Source organism: Lutjanus erythropterus, chromosome 19 (genome assembly GCF_056507025.1).
Source record: "Lutjanus erythropterus isolate fLutEry1 chromosome 19, fLutEry1.hap2, whole genome shotgun sequence".
NCBI lineage: Eukaryota > Metazoa > Chordata > Actinopteri > Lutjaniformes > Lutjanidae > Lutjanus > Lutjanus erythropterus.
This window is the reverse complement of record NC_139335.1, coordinates 24,324,051-24,341,026: the sequence shown is the minus strand read 5'-3', so window position 1 is coordinate 24,341,026 and position 16,976 is coordinate 24,324,051. Positions and strand designations below refer to the sequence as shown.

Genomic DNA, 16,976 nt, shown 5'->3' with positions numbered 1-16,976 from the left:
AGTCTCCTTTGTGTGTGTGTGTCTGTCTCTGTCTCTGTGTTCATGTGCAAATCCCAAGGGTTCTACAGTTCCCACTGGTTATGGGTAGGGCTGTTATGGTATAGACTTTTTCTTACCACAGTGACAAATCAACATATTCCTGCAAGACAGCGATTTACAATGACTGCCTTAATAATATTGTTAATTGAAGCATACTTTCATAAGTGTAGCTGTAAGTGTAGCTCCTTTAAGTTACAGTGAGTCAGTTAAAACATGCTGTGGCTTCTCAGGATCAAGAAAAGTCTTGTTTGTTATTTCCCAACTGCTGAAAAAGTGAAAGAGGCTAGCCCTTAAATAAGCCGAGCAAGAAAGGCTAATGTTATGTAAATGCTAACACTAGTGTTATACCTTTACAATGTCAGCTTCAGTGAGAGTCTACCCCTTTTTTTGCACAGAGTAAAATAAAAGCATGATAATAACTCCAATACTGAATGTCTCCTGTTGTAATTTGTCCTTTTTTACATGATGAAAATAGTTGGTTGTTAGCATGTTGTTAGCCTCCCACTGGCAATCCCAAGATGTGTTGTGTCTGTTGACCAACCAAGCGGTCTCAACATGAGATTGACCCTTCAAAGTACATTTGCAATGACAGTAATTGACTCAACTCTGAAGTAAGCATCACATGACCACGGTAATGCAGTTATTGTCACAGCCATAGTTATGGGTTTATTCATGAAATTTTGAGAGTTATGTCTAAGGCAGAAAATTCTCAGCTGAATTCAGGGAACAGAAAATTTCACTTGCTTGAAATATTACCCAATTTAACTTTTTTCTACTTCAGTTGATGGTGGATGGTAGATTTAATCTGTTTTTTAATTGGAAGCTACACTTTATCCACCTTTAGATCATCTGTGCAGATGATTAACATTAACAAAGCTAGACAAAGATTTATATAAGAGAAGTCATAACATTTCACACCAGAAACCTTTAAAATGTTTCTTCCTCTGAGCTCACCTGTCTCACTCTCTCCTCTCCTCTAGATGATGGTACATTTTTGGAGCACACCACGCCCTCCTCCTCAGGTGGAGAAGGGGAAGGAGGAGGTGGAGAAGTAACACTGGTCTCCTCTACTCCCTCGGCCCCAGCTCTGGCCCCCAGCCTCACCCCAGCATCCCAGCCCACCATCTCCCTCCTCACCGACAACAACGCAGACGCACTCAGCGTGGAGTCGCTGACCCTGCTGCCCCCCGCCGACCCGCCACACCTGCATCCCTGCGCCAGTCACGTTCCTGTGACGCACTCCCTTCAGAGACCAGACACCTCCATTGCGGAGGAGGAGGAGGAAAATGAAGAGAAGGAGGGGGATAGGAGAGGAGAAGAGGAGGAGCTGCAAGAGGAAGAGGGGTCACCAACAGATGAGACTGAGACAGATGCAACGGTAAAAGAGGAAACTACAACGACAGAGCTCATCACGCCCACTGACGAGGTGCCAGATGAGGCCGAGGGAGTCGAGCCTGAGGGCAAAGACACACCTCTAGAGGTTAACAGAGACCAAGAGCAGCAAGACAGAGACAACTTGGCCACAGAGTGTGCAGAGAAGACAGAAGACACAGAGATACGCAGTGAAACACCAGACTCACCTGAACTGGATTAGTCAACACACACGCACACAGTCATGTTCATGCACTTAGACTCGCCTCTTCTCTCTCACACACACAGAGGACAGTGAAGTGTGATAGTAGACACTATCCAGCTTGGCTGCAGTATATTTTCATGTTGCGACATACAGGTAGTGTGTGATGTGAATAGTTCAAGGGGCTTTTTGAGGCATCTCAGCATTTGTGTTTGCACATGAAGAAAGACTCTTTTTACTCACACAGAGAGAAGACAGAGGACAAGACAGACACTGGTCGAACTCAAGGAACGCTTTAAAGCACATTTGGGTTTCTGTGTGTCTGGTCGTGTTTTTTTTTTTTTTTTTTTTTTTGTTTGTTTGTTTGTTTGCAAGCGCGTGTGAGGGCGCGCAACCAGCAACGTTTTTTACTCATTCTGATCGATTGTTTGTCAGCTCAAAGACACACACAAACACATGCCACCTGCTGCTGTGAACTGTTCATTCACCTGTGAGGTTTGAAAAGACCTGCTCTATTTTTATGTCTTATGTTCACTTAACAGTTCATCACCGATGTTCTGTGGTGGTGTTCACTTGTATGCTAACAGGTGCACACACACACACACACACACACACACACACACACACAGGCCCTGTTCAGACCTGGTATTAACGTGTCCTTTGGGATCCGGTCACAAGTGGACATCTTTGAATACAGGTCTGAAGGAAGGATTCACACCTGGCATTACAATACATCTCCAGATGCATTTTCAGTTATCAGATTTCACTTCCCCGCTTTGTGTCCATTTATTCATTCGTTCAAAAAAAACACACACACACTAAACTCTTGTATCAACGTATATAAGCCTCATGTTTTACCTGTGAGCAGCCTGACCCAGGAGTGTGATTAGGATGATGCACACTTAATTTCTCTGATTGCCTGGACACAGATGATGAAAAACGTAATTAATGGCAAAGTGCCCTTCACAGAAACACAATATCTTTTAAAAAGAAAGATGCAAATAAACACGTTTGCAAAATGTTTTTTACCTGGCATTGCAAGGACAAACAGATACAATACTTGAAACCACTTGATATATAACATTGCCGAATTAACAGTGAGGCCTAAATAATTATGAATTCGTCTCAGACAGCGTTTCACAAAGTTTCTTCTCACTCAGTAAATCACAAAATTGCACATTTTCTTATTGGGTTTAGTGTGTTCACATGCATCCACTTCACAAACGTCCACCATAAGAGAGCCCGTACAGAATTTGCAGAACAGTCAACCAAATGATAACCTCTCAGGACGTCCGTTGAGTCGGCAATCTTTTAATGATGCCTGGGACTCATTTCCGTTGACGCTGCTGAAAGAATGTGGTCACAGACGGCTCAGACCAAGTCTGAATGTGGTCTGAGTGATCGGACTTGGATGCATCCTGGGTTCCTTCAGACCTGTACTAAGAGTTGTCCACTTGTGATCGGATCACCCAGGATGCATGTTAATACCAGGTCTGAACACAGCCTTCAAGTACACACAGAGTCAGCTGCACTTGCCTTTTAACCACTTGCATGTCAGACCCCGTTAGCAGTTACTGCCACCGATAACTGCCATTGAATAGGGGTGTTTGTGGTTGTGTGTGTTCTTTATTTTGTTCGTTTTTTGTTGTTTCACATGTTAAGTAAGAATCCGTTGATTTCCCACTTACTAATTGGTGTAAACTGCATTAACAATTTGCAGCATCTTGAGCAAGGAGGGAGCAGGTCTCACACCGTAAACATTAATTTGATGTAACATTACATTAGCTGTAGCTCACCTAATCTTTTAATCAGTAAACATTTAGATGAATTCATCTTGGGCTATGCACGCTGAGGTGTGGAAGCAGCTTTCTGATTGTCATCACAGCCAGCACACAGTCGGTTTCTATCCCTGTTAATGTTGATCTCTTGAGCTGACGAGTTGCTTGAATGCAGTGTAACAAGAAAGTTTTGTTTTTTTGTTTTTCAGATATGCAACAGCAATCAACAAACTTTAACATCATAAGATTGGCTTTTGTTTGTTTCCTCCATTCCAGATCACTAATTTTTTTCTCTAATCCATTCTGTAGTTCATAACCTGCAGCGATTAGATAACATGTTTATTCACAGAGGTGATTCACCAGTCAGACTGACAGAATAAATGTCTTGATTGATCTAAATAGAACAAAGGCTTCTGAATAAATGGTAGAGTACTTATACATAATGATTAGTAGTTGACTGAGTTAGCAGTTAATATTATTCTGTCAGTCCATTCAGGCCTTCATTCATTCTCCATATAAAGCATTTCAGTCTGTTGTGACAGGCTGTTTTACTGATTGAAAAGCTTTGTGTTTTCAGATATATTTAGAAAAATAGATAAGTTAATTTGTTTGATGAATTGAAACTCTTGACAGCCTCAGAGAGTGATGCAGTATAAGAGATATGAGTGATATGTCAACTGGAGTAACATCCGTGTCTTCAGGTCTGCACATCGCCACGACAACACTGGGTTGAATGTATCTGCTGGTTGCCCCTCAGGCGCTGACCTGAGCTCAGTTTTACTCTCCATGTATCTGACAATGTCTTTCATGGAACACTTCAGTCCAAACTCAAAAAGGGCATATTTTTTGTCTTACCTTTTGTGCTATTTATCAATCTGAATTGTGTTGGTGTGAGTTACCAAGTTTTGAAAATATGAGCCATAGAGATGTCTGTCATCTCTCACATATAATGGAACTAGATGGCTCAAGATAATACGCAGACCTCGTTGTGAGCAGTTTCGTATAAGAACTATTTTCTTTAAAGAAAGATTGATTCTCTCTGGATCTGGTAGATTCCCTGGTAGCAAGAAAGTAGCAGTTCAGAAAGTACGTAATTGTTTTGATGGAGAATCTCTTGACACCACTTTCTGTTTTGCATCTCCTGGAACAACCTTCTTTCTTCTAGAATAAATTAGTAGTTGATGTAGGAATGACTTTATCTCTAGAAGAAAGAAGATAGTTCTAATAGATCCTGTTGTAGAAAGAAAGTAGTCCCTTCATTAAAGTAATGTCTCTGCATTATCTTTAGTAACCTGATCATGATTTCTGGACAGTTTTTCAAATGTATTTTTTGCTGCTTTGAGCACCACAAGTCAAGTGTCATAAAATCCCATTATATTTGAGAGAAGGCAGACATCTCTAATAGCAGCATATGAATAGCACTACAGAAAGGTGGAAGAATAAGCCTTTTTGATTTTGTGCTGAACTGTCACATCAATAAATGCTCACATCAGTCCAATAGCATCTCTTCATGATTTGATTGTCCAAACTGCTGGTGAACCATAAAGTACCAATTGTCAAACTAAAGAAGTGTAATGAGTATAATGTGGTTAATACCCCCCCCCCAAAAAAAAAGCATAGTGTTTGGATTGAGCGCAAAGGGTTATTGCAAACAATAACCAACATTATGATTTCTTCAGATGCTGTTTGAGGTCAGTGTCTGGGGGCAAACCCCTCCTCTTTTATCAGCTGAATAAAGCTTTACTACTGCAATAATCTTAAGAGCTAACCAATGAGGGGAGAGATGAATGTAACAGACAACTTCTCTCTCCAGACAGCTGTGTCATTTGATCAATTTGAATGGGATCCGTGTATTTTATCCTTAATTCATGACTTGATTTGTAACTAACAAAGCATAGTCACTGATTCTTTACAACATTTTCTCCTCATCCTTTTTAATCCTTTTATTTTCATCCTCTTCTCTCCTCCCACCTTTGCTTTTCAGCTCACGCTCTTCTTTTCTGTGCCATTAACACACAGCTGAAGTCTTAATGCTCGATCATTCTTATTTTTTAACTGTACAGTCATCAAGTTTGTAAAGGAGAAATTCAGAGCAATACTCTTTTTTGAGTCAGTCTCTTAGTATTTCCATCTTGCTTCTGTACATAGCAGAAGAATGATAGTGATGATGATGATGATGATGATGATGATGATGATGATGATCACTGACGTGCTGAAGAGGCTTGGCACAAGATGGAGAGCAGCTGCTGATGGTTGGAAGGAATATGCCGTCATGCATGGCGGCATGTTGCCTGTAACCATTGGCAACTTCTGTCCAAACATGCCATGACAAGCTTCCATTATTTAGTCTCTGATTGTAGTGTGTGTGTATGTAATATGTTTGTATGCTCTGTAAATGCTTTTGGCTTTTAAACCTGTAATTATTGTTAATGAACTGAAACAGAGGAATAAATAAAGAACTGCAATAAATTATTCTACTTAACAACACCTGCATGAGTCCAGTTATTATATTAGCAGACAGAAGAAGGTGTGTTTTGTCTGTTTTTCTAATTTTTTCCTCCTTCTTCACAGAATGGCGCTCTGGTAGTAACAGCAGAGGAGGTTCTCCTCAGTGTTTGAGCAAGAAAACCACAGGAAATATTAAAAAAGAACTGCAACTCCAGGAACACACGCATTTGTATACTACACTACTGAGAGTGCGATGGTTTCCAGTTATTGTGTTTCATGGCCAAAGTAGCTGGATTAGTATGCAGCAGAATTCACAGAAGATTCATGAGGCGATTTTATTAAAAATAAAAATGGGTTGATACTCTCATTTCTACAACAAACTATTTGGGCCACATTGAAGGGGGGAGGACGGTTAGAATATTTGGCAAAATGTCGGATTTTGGAGAAAAAGTTGTAATACTAAGAACAATATTGTAATTTAAATCAAAGTCAATATTTCAAGGAAAAAGCTTATGAGAATAAAATCACAATGTTGTTAAAAAAAAAAAGTTTTAATATTTAAACCTACTACAAGGAAGTTGTACTCGACCTGTGTGGAAAAAAACAATAGTGTTTGCACCACCATAACCACAAAATATAATGTCAAAAATGTAATTATGGAAAGGAAAGTCTCTTCCTGCTTCATTTTAACTGGCTAATGTCTTACTGACTGTGACTTTGCCTGAGGAAATGTAAACACAGGCTCTTTTTATCTAATTTCAGGGAGAGTGTGACCCTGTGGCAGCCATTAGGACCCGTGGATGGTTCTGTTTGGTCATGTAAGTCACACAGGGGCATCAGTATGAAAGTTTCATAACCACTAAAACCTGCTTGTTGTAGCTCTGATGAGAAAAAGGGAATATCTTTAAAAGAAAAAGTTGTACGAATTTGAGATTTTAATAGATGATGATAGATGAGCTGTCTGTTTATATGTCAAATGAGTGATGTTGAGGATGATGACCTGAAGTTTCAACAATAACACCTCATCTTCTTATCAGAGAAAATGAAAGCATTTCCAAGGTTTATGAGTCAGTAACCAGACCTGCGGGGATGTGGTTTTCTTCAGACACCTGAAAGCAGAGTTCAGTCACAGCACCAGAAAATGATTAAAGCTCTGTGGGATTTTCAACCGAAAAAGCTGCCAAAATATATTTGTCCTGGCATGATGTTGCTGTTCTACACACTGATGATACAGTAGTATCTCACTGAAATCATCTGGCCAGTGGCGGATGCAGGGTGTCTGATGAGAAGCAACGAACACAGGTCATGATTTCCTTCTAAGAGTAGTCACAATATGCAGTTGTACATTTCTTTATAGCCAGACCATAAAAGTGTGAGATGGGTCAGAAAAGCAGTGAAATTCTGAAGAGCAGGTCTGTACAGGAAAATGTGTCACGTCCTACACTGGAGTTCCACAACCAGGAGTAAACTTGTCTTTAAAACAGTTTTTTAAGGTGTTGACACATCTATTTGCTTCTGACTTGAACTCATACTGTTGCGTGTGTGAGAGATACTCAGAAGACTGTGATCATGACGTTGCCCTAACACTTTCTACCTCTGGGTTGTGTATCTGTGGCTGCTGCAGGAGTCCTCTGTCATCTTGTGGTCTGTATGTGTTGCTTTTATCTCGGTTCCTCTCTTCAGGGAAGTCTGGTTGTGTGTGCGTAAACATGTGAATGGGTTCCTGGTACTGCAACCATACTGAAATGCTCTATGTGTATCTGTGTGTGTGCGTGCATGTTTTCTCTGCACTAAACCACAGTCACAGCTCTGACTTTAAGTTTTGACTGTCGAGATCTTGTTTGAAGATTTTTTCTGTGCAGTAAGTGTGTTACGATCACTGATATGCTACTTCTAGATATAAGCCCTGATTTTGTTTGAGATGTTTTATAACGCAATAGAATTTAGAGGTACTATTAATTTAAGAGTGACATATTTTTATTCATTATAACATAGCACACATGATTTAGGGGCCTCTTTACCAAAGTTTATATCAGCCAGCTTAGCCTAGCTTAGCACAAAGACTGTAAACGGGGGGAAAACAGCTCGCTCTCATGAAGCCTTGTCATCACCAGGCAACCAGCAGAGACTCCAGGAAGTTACTGTTTACATTCAGTGTTTCACACCAAAATGGACTGCAAGAGTTCACACTGGTTAGATGCCTTGTTTTCTACCTTCAGTTGGTGCATTGCTACACTTCTTAGTGGTTTTTTTTGCTTCATAGGGAGTTACTGTTTACAGTCAGTGTTTTGCACAAAAATAGACTGTAAGTATCTTTCAGGCCTGACAAACTTTTTTATTCCTTCCACATCATTTTTTATATTCATTTTATAACCTGCATTGTTTACATCCACATTCACAGAGGCTAGATGTCTTCTTTTCTATCCTTAGCTGGTGCTACCCTCCTTTGTGTGTTTTTGCTTCACAGTGCCATACGTTCCACTTTGAACACGTTGTGGAATTAGTAAAGGGGGGCCTGAAAGTAAAGCAAAAGTTTTACGTTTGGGGAAATACCCCGATTGACTTTCTTGGTGGATAGTTAAAGCTACTATAAGGGACTTTTGTATTTTGTTGATTTTGGAGGCCCCTGTGAACAAAAGCAGTAGTGTTTCTCATTTCCTCCTCCTCTGCCATCATTTCAAGGAGAATCCAACCTGGTGGCAGACGTTAAGAATAACTATATAAAAATAGCCGAGAGGAAGATTGATACCATGTTCCCATGGTTCCCATGTTCTGTGATCATGTGTTATGTTAAAAATAAGGCTACAGTCAGACGTTGGATTAGTTTAGCACAATGACCGGAAACAGTCAGCGTAGTTTCCACAAAACTTCCCGCAAATCACCGCAAATCAGTAATCATCATCATGTTCAGAGTTATCCTACTGACAAGAATTTGTTAGGAAATAAATCCTGAGAAGCCTGAAGAAACAAAGGAAACCGGTGACTAATGGCAGTCATCTGAGATCTCTCGGAATAAGAATTGGTTTGTGAGGCACTTTACTGGTGTTTAGACACAGAAAAGCCTTGTGCAAAAAACATAAGCAACCAGTGAGGCTGTCAGATAGGATAACAGTCTTTGTAAAAGCTATTAGCCTTTGGTACCGAGGAATAACCACATCATACTGCTGTTTGAGGTTTTGTCTGGACTTTGATTCAACAGGCGTGGTGGGCTAAAGGTCTGAGAGGGGAGTTCATAAACTGGAGGGCACTGGTTCAATCGCACGAGCGGCAGGGTTAAATCTGGCTGGGGAAAGTGAAAGGAGAAGTGGGTAACCCCACAGCCCTTAACCCCTACTGCTCATGTTCAGTGGCTCATATCAGATTGTGTTTGTACTGGGAAACTTCCAGGTGCAACTGTGTGAATGTGATCACATGATCAAGATTAAACACAATGATCACGATACCAAAAACAGAACGTCTTATTCTTTTTTTTTTATTTCCCTATACTTATTCTCACACCCTGTTGGCCTCTTTGTGGGGATCTTTCTCTTGAGGTGTCACTTTTCAGTTGATTTGTGTTGAAGGGCGTGTGTGTGTGTGCGTGTGTGTATTTAAAGGACAGAAAACTCCGAGCAGAGGATTCCACAGAAATCAGCTGATAAGCGCACAATCACAGAACACCTCACTTCACCTTTCACTTCTCAAAATAGTCGGGAATGTCCTGAAAACCGAGAAGCCATGAATGAAACTGCTATGTGTACGATTTACTCATCACTACCCCCAGCCCCTCAAGAACACACACATTCACACACGCACCCTCTGACCTCAGTTTCTAGGTAAAGCTTAAAAAAGTGAGGATCAATAATGTGCCTGTTAAAATTAAGATATTGTAATCATAGTGTTTACATCACTGACTCATGTTCCAGCGTGGTGTGTGTGTGTGTGTGTTTGTGTGTTTGTGTGTTCTACCCTTGTCTCTTCCTCAAGCTGAGATAATTATATCCTCAAACTTCGCAGGCTTACTTGAATTCAGTTTTGAGTATCATACTCAGTATGACTCAACATTTTGACTGTGTGTGTATGCATGTCTGCATGTGGCAACATTTGTCTAGACCCAAGAGAATAAAAAAAATCCCCGTAAAAGATCACAAAGGCTTATGGTAAGGTTTGGTTTTAGCGTTGGAGTTCTGGTTAGGTATGAGGAAGGGGTTGGAGGTTAGGCCAGGTTAAAACCTCAAGTACGCTATACTGTCTGAAAAAGTGACACATACTCTCATAAATGTCACGAAACTGCAAAATTTGACAAGATTATTCAGCTTTTTAAAGATAATACCAGTTGCGGTCATAGCTTATCGTGTTTGTCTCCATCATTGTTGAGGCCACCCACACATTCTCTTATACATTGTCTTTTTTCCCCTCTATTTTATTTCCATTAATACAGACATGGATGTCAATTTAACTCAGTTAACACTTAAAGCAATAATATGAAACATTTCTGCATTAAAATGTCTAAAAATGCTAGACGTGTCATATATTTTGTTGAGTTGTGTATTTACATTATCCCTGATAATTCCAACAATGTTCAAACAAAGACAAATCCATGATTTATTCCAGGTAAGGGTGTGTGCGCCACCTAACTTAACGCCATTAAATTGTTTTGTTGTTGTTTTAATGTGACTGAGACCCCTAGCGATATAATTCACATTTTGTGTGTTTAAAGGAATAATTTGCAAAAACGTTTATACTATAGGATATTCGCTTTCTTGCTGTTAGATTAGAAGATGGATAACACTCTCTGCATGGTAATGTCAAATATAAAGGCTGAACCTAGCAGCTGTTAGCTTAGCTTGGAACAAGGATTGGGAACTGGGGAAACAGCTAGCCTGGCTCTGTCCATCAGTGACAAAAATACACCTTTAAATGTCATTAATCAAGACATTCTACAATCTAATTTGTACAAAAAAAGGACAAACCAGCAGAGACTTTAAGTTACTGCACCTGTTCAAGAAATAACATTAGCTAGTCTGGCATATCACCCTCTTAAATCACATTTGATGGTTTTACACTCTGTTGCTCCAAACTTAGGCACTACACAACTCAACTGTTTTTATTCTAACCCAAACCATGGTCTTTTTCCTAAACCTAACCAAGTATTTTGGTGTCTAAATCCAAACAAATAGTTTTTTTCCTTAAACCCAACCAAGCTGAGACTTTTTAATAACTTCAACCATTTGTTTATTATTGTTAACATGGTGACAAAGGTGACCCGCCTATGAAGACAAAGGTCATCTGACCATTGTTACCATTACAAAGGTCACCTTACAAAGGTCTTTTGATACTATTTAAGTGCGTGTCAAAATATACAAAGATATTGGGGGCAAAAAACTCCAGGGAGAATGTGTATTTTTGGAACTATGGGCCTTTGGAGCAGTGGGATTTTTATTTTCAGGATGACACGCTGTCGGACTAATGGACTTTCAAACCAATGTGACATTTTCTTATGAACGATCATGAGTAGTGTCAAACTTATAACTCTCAGGAAAAAGCAAGTAGTCTCTCTCCGTTATTTGGAACTCATTAATGACGACAACCCCTGAAAATAAAAACGCATCAGTGGTACTGTTGGAGGTACATAAGTATTATATTTTTAAGATATTAAATCTTAAACAGAGTTACACTGAGTGTCAGCTATGGACAGAGCAAGTTCAGCCAGAATGAAATGAAATCACAATGACATACGTTCCGCAGCTCTGCACACCGTGTGAAGAGATGAGCTGGCAGACCAGCGAGGGGAGGACGGCCTGGCAGAGAAAACACAACCACCAGTGTTATTCTTGTGAAGACGCTCAGACACCTAAACTGGTTGCTACATATTTTAGACACATTAAACAGTGAATGTTATGTTGTTTTATTCTGTGCTTGAACTCTGTGGTTCAGGAAAGAAAGAAGTTTCATCAGCTTCTGCTGCAAGAGATTAGATGAATGCAACAGCTCTGTGTAAGAGTGTGTAAAAGGTGTGTAAGGTTCCTGTTAAAGTCACTGTCCTCAGTGTGTTTCACACGCTGTAGCCACTCCTTCAAGCATGGCTTCACAACTCTTGGCTGGGCTTTGATCCAATGTGGCAGTAACTATAAAAAAAAAAGATTGTATAGTGAGTTTGTCAAACAGACACGTTTCTATGAGTCACGCTCTGGAACCAGGTATTCCCACCTGATCCAGTAATGCCCCACCCAGGAACAGAAAGGTGATATTCAGTCAGCGCATACTAAACAAAGGCTGTGCTTTGTTTAAAGTTTAGATGAGTCTGGATTATTTTAAGTCGGCGTATTACCTACAGTAGATTGGGTGGTTGGCACAGCCCCAGTTTGGCGAAGCAGAGAGCACCAGCACAGACGCTGAGCAATATACGGCTGTGGAGAGCCAACGGTATTTAAGCCATTTAAAAAAGATCCACTTAAAAAAAAATCACTTTTAAGTCTACCCTTTATTTAGAATATTTTCACAGTTTTACACCAGGAAACTGCTGGTTTATAAGTGAATGGCGAATGGCAAAATCAGTCATTTTACCTCGCAGAACACGACTTGCTGCTCTACTGCTACATTGATCAGTTTGTTTGTTTTTGTCATTGTGTGACTTTGGTGAAACTATTCTTTTACAACACTGAAGTCACACAATTACACAAACAAAAACTCGAGGTAGTCCAACAACTCGCGTGTTCTGTGAGGTAAAATGAATGATTTCACCTATGGAGTTTGGTTGGTTTGGAGAGAGCAATAATAATACGTTTTGCTGCTGACCCCATCTACATCAGTTCACTGCTTAGCTTCCATGCTAATACTCCTCTCTGGGGGCGGTGCTGATGGCCATCTACTTTAGCTAAGAAGCGGACTATGGACATACTCATATAAACCTACATCAAATAATACGAACTATCCCTTTAAAAAGCAGTCATCTTTTAAAGTTGTTCTTTGTGTACTGCCTGACATTTCAAGACCACTTTTATGCTGTATGTATAGTCTTTAGACCCCTTGTATGATTTTTCTCAACAAGTTTTCACTGTTTGCTTCAACATATTACTTTTATTCCATTCTGCTAATTTACATACATTGTTTTAAAATATGTGCTGCATACAAGGAGTTCATCATAACTCTAAAATGACATGCAAACTGTGACTCTAACCCTGACCTTGATCTAACATATCTCTGTCAAACCACTAACCCAAAAAATTTCCCACTTCCTCCTGAGGAAATTTTAATCTGCTCTGGGTCCTCATCAGGTTAAAAGCACTGCAGGCACACACAATCACATTATGTTCATTCATTATGTGTCACCTCTGCCCCTGTTTCTGGTAAGTGTGTGTGCGTCTAAGCGTAACAGTCCATTTACTACCAAAGCAGCCCCACCCACCTGTCACTTTACCCTACAGAGATGAATCACTGTGGTGACGATACTGTATGCTGCCTTGTCACACTTCCTGTCTGTCAGTCAGTCTGTCTGTCCTACTGCCAGACATCGCGTGGTTAAAATGTGATTGTTAGGATGGGCGTGTGTCTCTGTCCCTCCCTCTGTCTCCACCCCTACAAACTATTATCACTCGTGCACACGATGACATGATGTAACCAACAGAAAATACCACAGACAGAAAAATCAAAGACAGCAAAGTTTTAAAGTTTTAAATACGTTTTATTAAAATAATATAGAAAATAAAGTATAAAAATAAAAGTAAAAATAACTTCAATGTTGAACAGGATGTGTGATGCATTAACATACAGTACAACTTAACACCAGACGTCATCGCTCCAATACCTGATATGCTTCACAATATTTTATCTGGGTTGCACTCAAGCTGCGCTCAGATTTTATGAAGACGTCAAGTGGTATTTGAGCCATTGTTGCTGGCCAACATTCACATGTGATGTAAACATTCAATGATGTTAGAGTATTAAAATCTGCTACAAAAATAATTCCTTCTGGTACCTGTGGTGGTTTTAAGCGTACCCTCAAACACACCTCTACATTTCTCCAAGTCCACTCTGTTGATGCCCTCACTGTGCTTCCACAAACTACTTTTAAATCTGTTTGTGGCCACAAACGGGCAACAACAGCCCCCGCAGTTTCCAACAGAACAGTCACAATTGACCCCAACAGTTCCATTATCTGTGTAATAGCTCCATCGTGTCTGTAGTTTTCTCTTAATGCAGCGTTTTTCAACTTTCCATGCTTCCTCAAGACCAAAAGGTGCTCTGTCCATGTGCAAGTGGGTGTTGAGTCTCTGGAGGTAATGTATGTTGAAATGTCTTGCATGGACCCCGTCCGACTGGAGGCCGCCTGCTCTCGACTGAGAAACGTTTTGTAGCTTTTTAGCTCAAAACAGGGAGCTGGTGATGCAGTCACATCAAACACATGATGGGCAGGCTTCACAATGCGCTCCTGTTCACTACTACTTGGAAAAAACTGCCTTCTTGAAATGAAAAATAATACTATCAACACTTTATAAGGCAAGTTTATCACAGTTTGTAAGGGAATTCCAACAGAAAGTCTTGTGCCACATGGGTGAGAGGCAGTTCTGAGACCTTGCTTGCTCCACCGCACAGCTCCATGATGCGCTTTCTGCACAGATCCTGCAGTGTTGGCTGCCATTTCCTGTAGGGGACACTCAGGCTCTTCTTGGGAGAGTTGACGTAGTACTCCAAAAGAGCAAAGAGTGTTGGGAAGGAGCGCTCGTTGCCTGCCAACGAGAACTTTTGCCGATTGTAGGTGATGCGCACGCTGACCGGCCCGCTCTTGGCGTGGTAGGACAGAGTGAAGAAGACGTCCTTCTGCCGGCTGTCGCGGATGAGGAAGCTTCCCAGCGGAGCGTCCCGCAACATGCGATGGGCTTCCTCCACTCCCAGAGGGCCCCAGTAGAAGCTGCTGCGCTCGAGCTTGGACGCTGTGTCCGTGATGATGTTGCAGTCCTCCTGGCTGGTGAAGGTGGGGAAGTGTGTCCGGTACGAGGACACAGATCTTGGACTTGGATCTGGAGCGTCCCGGCGCTGAAGCTGCTCGGACTCTGTGCGGTGAGTGCTGAGAGCGAGCTCCTGCCTGGCCAGCGATGATGACAAAGAGGACGATGAGGACGAGGACGACGATGAGGACAAGGAAGATGAGGAGGAAAAGGATGATGACGAGGACAAGGATGACGATGACGACAAAGATGACGATGAGGACAAGGATGATGATGATGATGATGATGAGGATGATGACAAAGATGAGCTTGACAAGCGGGTCTTGTCATGGCCTTCCACTGTGCTGTCGGCTACCATCCTACAGGGGAGAGCGGCCCCAGACCCTCTCCCATCTCTAACCACCACACTGACATCCTGAAAGAGACAAGACAAGAAAGACAGTTATTATCTAAACCACAAACATTCATTTATCAATATCAATGACATTTTTACAGCAGCCCTGTTAAACTTAAGACAGTCAAGAGAGGCACATTCCTGCCAAAAAATAACAAAAGCAAAAAACCTTTAAAATCAGGTTTCAGGAAATGACCATTAAAGGCCTTAAAAGAAGAAAGACCTGTGTGTGTGTATGTGTGTCAGAAATTCAGTCTAGTTTCCATTGATGGGTACTGTATTTGATATGAGTGGAATCTGCGGTTTGGCTAGAAGACAGTCAACTCTGATGTCAGCCACAGACGAATGACTGTACACTGACTGTAGATACACACACACACACACAATAAATTCTTAATTTCGAACACGTAAAAAAGAAAAAAGAAAAAAAAAAAACATAAAATAAACAAGACTATCAATAAAGTTCAAGAAACGATAAACATTTACAACAAACTCAATAAACAAATAGTCAAGTATGTTAGAAAAGGAGTGAGAAGAAGTGTAAACTAGTTTATTCTTACAACCCTTTTCTACTCTTCGCTATCCCAAAAAATGTCCAAAACTCAAACTTTTTCAAACAAGTGGCAAATAAACAACAGACACCAAACCCTCGTAAAATGTAAACTGTGAGTATTTTTTCTTCGGCAAAAAGAGTTTTTCATGGTTTGAAACACTGACCTGACTGGCCTGAACATGTTGGACTGAGTGAGGCGATGATGAACATCTGATGCTGCTCATCATCAGCTGAGCGAAATCTACACAAACCCGCTTATCCCATATGGACAGGGCTATTATATGGACAGGGTACTGACTCACTTTCCTCCTGACCAGTTCAGTGTGAACTAAACTAAACTTGGCCTACGACTTGATCAAAAGTTGCTTTAAATTCCAGGAAAAGGTAATGATTACCAGGTGATGACGTGTGATGTCATTCTGGGGGATTTTTTTTTTTTTTTCAATTCCAGACAATCAAATATGATTATGATTTGCACAAAATTCAGATTCTGATCATATTTCTACAATTTTTTTATTTATTTATTTATTTTTTTTAACAGTTTCCACACCAAGCTGATGTTAACAGCTGGACAGTGGGAGTCAAACATTCACTTTTTCAACCAGCTAACACACACGTTAATGCATTTTAGCCCCAAAAAAACAAAAGTCCACGCACTCGCAGTCTTTAGCCAGTATTTTTCCCCTGCACAGGGCCCAGAAAAAGAAAGAAGCTGTAATGGATTTTTTTTGCAAACCTCCATTTCTAACCTTCAAAAACAGGCAGCAGTGTTGCATATGAACTCCACTTTGAAAGCTCTTACCGTTTTGTTCTAACAGCAGCGGCGCTTTATAGATCCGTTTGTGCTTAATCCCAAAGTGCAAACCGAGCAGCAAATAATCCTGCACGCAATCCGTGACCAAGGTCGCACCTGACAGATCGGAGGTAATTTGTCGATCTTCTGGCTGAGACTCCCAGCCGTCAAATCATCACGGTCTTGCGTCTGTGAGCTTTGATAAACAGTGAGCCGACTTTATAGCTTACAGCCCCCGAGCTCCGCCTGCCTCTGTCTGCTTCCTCGAACATCCTCTTCACGGCAGCGGAGTGTTTCTGTGAAATAAGCACGTAAATCGAAAGTGAAACCAGTTCAGAGCAGCAGCCCCCCCCCCACCTCCCCCTTCTCTTTCTAGTGCTTTGAAGTCACTTCTGATTTGGAGAATTTCAAGAAAACCGCAAAACCACGTGACGGTAAGACGTTTTACAGAAAGACAGGTGACAGATTCGA

The 16,976-nt window shown here is 40.9% G+C and overlaps 2 protein-coding genes across 4 annotated transcripts in view; one reads left to right on the top strand and one right to left on the bottom strand.

Moving 5' to 3' along the window:
• clec16a (C-type lectin domain containing 16A) overlaps positions 1 to 1,925 on the top strand; it is a 49,926-nt gene extending 48,001 nt beyond the window's left edge. For all 3 annotated transcript variants that reach the window (XM_084743404.1, XM_084743405.1, XM_084743403.1), the window contains one exon: positions 1,020 to 1,925. In XM_084743404.1, the coding sequence (XP_084599530.1) occupies positions 1,020 to 1,633 (614 nt within the window). In that variant the 3' untranslated portion in view covers positions 1,634 to 1,925. The remainder of the gene's footprint in view (positions 1 to 1,019) is intronic.
• Positions 1,926 to 14,182: 12,257 nt separating this feature from the next.
• On the bottom strand, positions 14,183 to 16,351 carry socs1a (suppressor of cytokine signaling 1a). Its single transcript, XM_084744743.1, has 2 exons — positions 15,877 to 16,351; positions 14,183 to 15,180 (listed from the first exon to the last, which is right to left on the bottom strand). The coding sequence occupies exons 1-2, from the start codon at positions 15,937 to 15,939 to the stop codon at positions 14,326 to 14,328; spliced, it is 918 nt and encodes a 305-aa protein (XP_084600869.1). The 5' UTR covers positions 15,940 to 16,351; the 3' UTR covers positions 14,183 to 14,325.
• Between the last annotated feature and the right edge of the window lie 625 nt (positions 16,352 to 16,976).

Bases quoted from the DNA above. Each gene is read 5' to 3' on its own strand.
- socs1a (XM_084744743.1), bottom strand. From the start codon at position 15,939: ATGATGAGCAGCATCAGATGTTCATCATCGCCTCACTCAGTCCAACAT. The intron at 15,181-15,876 runs GTCAGTGTTTCA...TGTCTCTTTCAG, and splicing joins AACATGTTCAGGCCAGTCAG to GATGTCAGTGTGGTGGTTAG.